The sequence below is a fragment of the Coenobita brevimanus genome, chromosome 13, assembly GCF_032717465.1.
Source record: "Coenobita brevimanus isolate Jiangsu-jjx chromosome 13, ASM3271746v2, whole genome shotgun sequence".
Classification (NCBI taxonomy): domain Eukaryota; kingdom Metazoa; phylum Arthropoda; class Malacostraca; order Decapoda; family Coenobitidae; genus Coenobita; species Coenobita brevimanus.
Window position 1 is genome coordinate 32,738,773 of NC_136966.1, and position 7,039 is coordinate 32,745,811.

Consider the following 7,039-nt stretch of genomic DNA (forward strand, 5'->3'; position numbering starts at 1 on the left):
GCATTTCGCACAGATGAAATTATTTTAAGCAGAACGAAGAACAGACTTAGCATGATTCTGGCCAGAAATATAAAAAAATGTGATTCAGGGGTGCATTCGCTCTGGTGCCTTTATAAGCCATCTCCTTGTTTTGGACAGCGTTAGAACAAGCGTGATTAATCCAAGGCTTTTTGCATTAGCCAAATGATATAAGAAAGGTATGTATACTTCCATGCCCAAGAGAATAACCTACGTAATGCACAAGGCACACTCATATGGCTCCCGGCCATGGAAGTATTAATCATTCCAGGAAAAATCAAAGAAATACTGATTGAGGGCCTCCCAGTCAGCAGCTCCATGGTACGACGACCGACTTTTCTTTGGAAGGTCCACAGGCTGTACTGGAGTGGTAGGACGGGTTAGGGTAATAAGATTTTGACTGGAGTAGTCCAATGGAGAGGAAAGATTAACAGTGTAAGTAGAAGGAGTAGTTATAAGGAAGAGGTCAGGTATGTTGGAATTCTTTCCAGGATGGTCAGGGCTATTGGTAGGGTGCTGTACAAGCTGCTCTACAGTAGGTCATTAAGGATAGAAAAGATGAAGGCTTGTTCACCAGGTGGACCAGTAAAAGAAGATGAGAGCCAAATGTAGTGGTAAATATTGAAATCTCCTAGAATGGAGATCTCACAGAAAGGAGAAATGAATAGAATGTGTTCCATCGTAGAAGTAAGATTGTCGAAGAATTATTCATAGTTGAATTAAGGGATAGATAAAGAACACAGATATAATATAGGAAAGCCAAAGCCAGAGAGTAGAGAATTCAGAAGAATCAAGTTCAAGAACATGAGAGCAAGATAAGTCGTTGTGTACATATACGCAAGAGCCATCTTTGGCTTTGAAATGAGTATAGAGAAAGTAGGAGGATAATGGGAAGGGTTTACCATCAGTTGCCTCAGACAGCTGAGTCTCAGTTAAGAAGAGAAGGTGTGGTTTAGAGAAGGAGAGGTGGTGCTCAACAGAAAGAAAATCAGAGGGAAGGCACCGAATGTTGCAGAACAAAAAAGCAAGTCATACAGTGGTTCCAGGCAACTTGGTGCGTCATTACTAAAGCAGTCAAGAAGAGTCACATTTATCTGTATTCTGTCAAATGTCAGGAAGTATGTACACACATTCTCCCACTATACAACATGCTCTGTTGTGGATTCTGTGTCAAAGAAGAAAGAGGAACTGAGTATGGGTGCATGAACTCAACACCAAGAGACCAGAGTTTGGTGCTGTTAGTCATATGTTTCCCAATCTCCTCGATAATCCTGAAAAATTCAACAGTTTCTTCAGAATGACAACAGAAAACTTCAAGAAGCTGGTTGATATAATAGAAATGTCTATGCAAGGAAATGGACACTAACTTCAGACTTCCCACTGGAGTTGATAAAAGAATAGTCATATTATAAAGGTAAGGTCTGTATCTGATTTCAGCCATAAAGCTCACTGGTAGTATTTGATTTCTGACAATATTGGCAGGTAAAGTAATATTTAAAGGATAATGCTTGCAAAATGCTATGAAGCATAATGTTGAGAGAGAGAAAAAAAAAGCAAATGTTATAGTACTGTAAATGAGTTACACCTCAAAGATTAGGATAGTCTTAGTATGAGTACTTGGGTTGGAGGACCATGATGATGGTGTAATGGAATAAGTATTCTGCTGGCTCCAATAACTGTCCTGTACAGGAGGGGCAGGTGAGAACAACTTCCCTCGAAGAGCTTGATGAATTTCAAGAGTGATATCAATGTTATCAGCAGGTGATAGTTGCCTCATCATAGGCAATAAACTCAGTAGTAAGAAGCGGTCTGGTCATTCTCGTCAGTACTGCTTTTTTTCTTTCAGTATCCTTAGTTCTTCCAGGAAACACAATATGCTTTTCCTCTGTGTTACCTTTGTAAGGTTTATTTGTGGATTTTCGTTCAGCAGAGGTTGATGAAGGATGAGTAGTCTTAATAGTCCCACCAACATCACCAACGCGAATATTACTAGCAGTATTTGGACTATGATTTATGAGATAAACCCTTTGCGGGGTTCTCGGTGTTCGGTGGTGTGGGAGTTTGCGAAATATTGAGTGTGTCTTCAGCTACAGAAGAAGGGTTCTCTTCAGCAGTTTCAGTGACGTTTGACCTTGTCTTTCGTGGGTTTATGTGAGGGATCAGAAATGCCTCTGAGTCATAGTAAACCCGTGTCTTGTGATGGCTGTTACCTAATCCTGATGGTTTATCAGTCAGTTTCCTCTTCTCTCTCAAGAAGTTACTTCTTACATGGTGCCACTTGTCTTTACATTCGGTTTCTGGAACAGAGGAATGATTTAATCATTATATTTCGCTTAACATACACGTTAGTATTTACTATTGATTACTTAACATCAGTAATATTGTAACAGTGATCCTATGTACATGATTAATTTGTAGATAAAATAAATCAGTAATGAATATTAAAAAAAGAAAAAATCCCAGATTTCTGCATTATAGGATAATCATCTTTCCAGATATGTTGCTACTGGAGAATCTTTTGTCTCTCTTGGATACACTTTTAACATTGGCACGTCTACAGTTCACAATATCATGACTGAATTAAGTGATGCTGTATGGGAAATGTTGCAGTCACAGTATATGCCAGCTCCAAATGAACATCATTGGGAAAAAGTATCCAAAGCATTTTTTTGAGATTCCGAATTGTATTGGTAGCGTTGATGGCATGCACTGCAGGGTGAAATACCCAGATTGAGCTGGATTGTCTTTCTATAATTACAAGGGCTACCACTCTATTGTACTTTCGGCCATTGCATATGCTAACTGTTGCTTCACACTGGCTGATTTGGGTGCATTCGGATGGTAATGTGATACTTCTGTTTTCATTGACTCAAGTATTTGGAAAGCATTCATCTTAGGATACTTGGGTATTCCATCCCCACCTGAAATACCAACCACTGGAGTCAGTCCCATTTTTTCTTGTGGGAGATAAGGCTTTCCCACTGAAACCTAATCTGATGAGGCATTTCCCTGGAAAGGATTTGGATTATTGTAAAAGGATATATAACTATCGAATCACTGGGACTAGGAGAGCTGTAGAATGTACCTGTGGAATGTTAATAAAAAAACTGTGTATCTGAAAAAGCTATGGAGATAAATATGGAACTCATTGAAGCAGTGGTGAAATGTGCATGTGTTCGTCATAATTTTATACGGATAGAAAACAATGTTCATGATGATACAGCTGATCATCGTTGTTCAGATGTGGGCCTGACGCCTAGAAGAGCCATAAGGCCTACAACAGAAGCTATGTCAGTTTGTGATGTGCTGGTGGATTACTTTGTGTCCCCAGGAGGAGCTGTTGAGTGGCAAGATAGAGAATCATACATGCATCCTAATGTTATATTAGTTATTTGATCCTTGAAGGTATCAACTGCTGTTACTACTACTACTACTACTACTATTGAATGTGAAGTCAGATGAATTATTTGGCATCATTCATAATCATACTAGTAGTATATTATGTAACTATAGGTATCTAAACTTTCATCAGGAAAATTTCTTTAATTTTGTATATCTGTGGCCGATGAATGCATCAGGATATATTTTGAGCTGCATGCTCATGAATTAGTTTGCATAGGTTTAGTAAAAAAAAAAAAAAATCACAAGCTGGCATGTAACTATGGATAGAGCCTTTTATCTACAGAACTGAATTCAGCTGATATTTATCTCATAAGGATATCTATGGGTGAACTTGTTTGTATATTATAGTGTATGATTAGTTACGACTGGATAAATGAACAGTATTATTTGCCTCGTACAAATACTATCCTAGGCTGTTATTTCAACACGTAAGGAGTGAATTCTAGGCTATATTTTCAACTTATGTAATATATTTTTCCCGGTTGAATTTAGTTCAGCAGCAACCTCTTTCCACAGTGCTGCAGTAACGTCACGATCTCGGTGTCTCCGATCACTTGGATCATAGAGAGCAGGCCGCACCCAAACAAGATTTATGAAATCCTCATGTTGCATGATGTTATCACCACAGCAGACTCGCGACGACTGATGAAAGAAAAATGGGTTTTGGAATGTTCATGAGTATTCGACTCGACTTGGCATGGCTCGACTCGGCTCATCTCCCCTGGTGTGAACGTTTTCAGCAAAAATACTTAGAAAATAATGCTCCCCTGACTGGCGAGCCATGTAGAGTCAAGACTCCACGTGATTCGACTTGACTCGACTCGACTTGCTTGATGTGAATGCCGCCTTGGGCATGTCTGACAGTGTAGACCCAACTGAAGTGAAAATAAGAGTAATACTGAGACGAGAACGAACGATAGAAGTATGAAGAGAGGAAAGCAGACACGGACGCAGAATGAAAACGTGAGAAGGAAGGAAACAACACTGCATTAAATGAGTGGATGATGGTCACCCCCAACTACCATTAAATCATCCTTGCGAATGTAAAAAGTCTCTCTCTCTCTCCATTGGACTCAAAAGGCTTCTTTAATTTACCCTGCCAGGTTGCCTAGTTTACGCATATTACCCTTCCCATTACCTGACCTAATGGGATTCATAGCGATGTGGGAAATGAGCGGAGTTCCTGGTGATTGTGCTGATGGTAGATCTGCACGCTTATTATCGGAACTTTACCCAATACTCCGCCAATTTAGGAGGGGCTTCTGTGTTACGCAGTGTAGTTTCACTTCCCCCTTAATTACCGTGATTTGTGGGGATTGCAGTCGTTTATTAATGATCAGTGACACTAAATTGCTTCTGATTTGCTTCATGAACTTAGACACTTAGCACTCTCCATTAACCATATCTGGTGAGTAGATTTATTGTATTCTGTCATAGTTGTAATCGATTATTTATCATTCGCGATCACAGTAACCTGGGACTTTTAAAACCATAATATATTATTTTTTTTATTCTCACGAATAATGGAACCTTATTGTAGATTATATCTGACGATGTTCTTCTCTCGAGAGCCTAGTCTTCTAGGAGCCTGAGTGTTAAAAACATTGATATTTTTGTAACTGCAGTCATATTTAAATATTGATTATCAACAAGGATATTTGCTTAACTTGCTTAATAAACCCAATGATCAAGTACCTTAGTTAAATACTGCAGCTTCATTTTTGGTTTAATTGCATATTTCACTGGAATGCCCGATCACTGGTCACAAGTGTAGATAAAAACAATAATAAACACACACACACACATACACACACACACACACACACACACACACACACATATATATATATATATATATATATATATATATATATATATATATATATATATATATATATATATATATATATATGCTTACAAGTATATACATGTGTCTGCGTGTGTGTTTTACGCTCCTAGCCTGGAATCGAACCCTTGACTTCTTGAAGAAAGTCAGGCACTACACCATGGTGTGATAAAGCCATGCTACCTGAATTCTATGACGAACCAGGTAAATCCGTTATGGAAGGATGTATATCTCAACACCTCAGGAATTTTGCTTAGTCCCACGCAAGTCGGCCAGTGACAGAGCAGTTTTAATCATCCCTGCCAGAACACGAGTGTCTTTGTAAGTTGGAGAGACACATTACAAGTGTGTGTACAAATACTTTTTACGCTCCTGGCCGGGAATCGAACTGGAGACTTCTAGATGAAAGTCAGGCACTGTTATCACGCCATGGTGCAGAGGTAACAGTGCCTGACTTTCATCTAGAAGTCTCGGATTCGATTCCCGGCCAGGAGCGTAAAAAACATTTGAACACAAGAGTGTTATGTGAATCTCTCTAATATATATATATATATATATATATATATATATATATATATATATATGGTACATGGGGACACCCATCATCCACTCACTCTGTGTAGAGTTGCTATATGGTCTCTACACTGAGTGACAAGCCAAATGGTTTCCTATACCCAGGAAACCATTTACTACACTGGGAGGTAATCATATAACCGGGGTTTTTGGCTGGGTTGTGTCCCACAGATTTCCTTGTCAAAATTCACCTAATCATGGCAACTGTTTTGGAGAGCCTCGGAGGTCCCAGTACCTGCCTAGTGCCCCAGCTCAGTGAGCAGATTCGCAAGACCGTGTGGACTGTAAGAGATGTGAATGAAGAGAGCAAGAGGGTGGAAGTGGTGCATGTATTCAAGTGTGCTACATATGCCATGATGACATTGTGTGAAACAAAGATGAAAGGGTGGGAAGTGGAGGAGTGGGAGGGTGTCAAGTGTGAGATCGAAGATGCAAGGAAGGAGTTGCTTTGTTGATGAATGAAGTGTGACAGAGTGGAATGAGAAATTACAAATGTGTCAGCTCGAGATGTATGTATGTCAAGTTTAGGTTCGAGACAGAGAAAGTAACTGTGATTGTAGCGTGTGCACCGTGTGATGACAGGAGTGAGAGAGAGAAAGACGGGTTTGGGGATGAGCTGGATGAAGCAGTAGGAGAAATGCCCAAAATCTATGAGATGATCGTAATGGGGAATATGAATGGAAGAATAGGCACTGGACTTGAGGACAACATAATGGGTTGTAATGCAGAACCGAGAGAAAATGATAATGGTAAGCAACTGAAGGATATGTGTCAGGAAAGGAGGCTGTGCTTTTGTAACTCATATTTCAAACACAAAGATGCACATAAATATACATGGTATAGAGGGAACGGGGATCATATGGAATGGAGCTTGATCGTAGAGAGGTCGATGCTGGGAATGGTTGCTAACACTAGGGCCGAGAGGACGAGGTGGAGGTCTGTTATATCATATGATTGTGGTATGCAAGATCAAGCAGAGAGCAGTGAGGTGGACCAGGAGAGAGAGGAGCAGTCAGGGAGAAAGACTGAAAGCCGAGAAGCTGAGGATCAAAGAAATGGCAGATGAACACAAGACCAAAGTAGGGGAGGAACTAGATTCAGTGAATTGGAATGAAATGAATCTGTACAGTCTGTTGAATGTGCATAGGGATTGCTTGATTGGGAATGCTAACACGGTGTGTGGTGTGGCAAGAGTAACAA

The 7,039-nt window shown here is 39.8% G+C and overlaps 1 protein-coding gene across 1 annotated transcript; it reads right to left on the reverse strand.

Moving 5' to 3' along the window:
* Positions 1-1,597: 1,597 nt before the first annotated feature.
* LOC145415389 (uncharacterized) lies at positions 1,598-5,139 on the reverse strand. The gene is made up of 4 exons (XM_080284676.1): positions 5,116-5,139; positions 3,911-4,062; positions 2,043-2,326; positions 1,598-1,827 (listed from the first exon to the last, which is right to left on the reverse strand). Exons 1-4 carry the CDS (start codon positions 5,137-5,139, stop codon positions 1,598-1,600), a joined length of 690 nt encoding a protein of 229 aa, XP_080140802.1.
* Between the last annotated feature and the right edge of the window lie 1,900 nt (positions 5,140-7,039).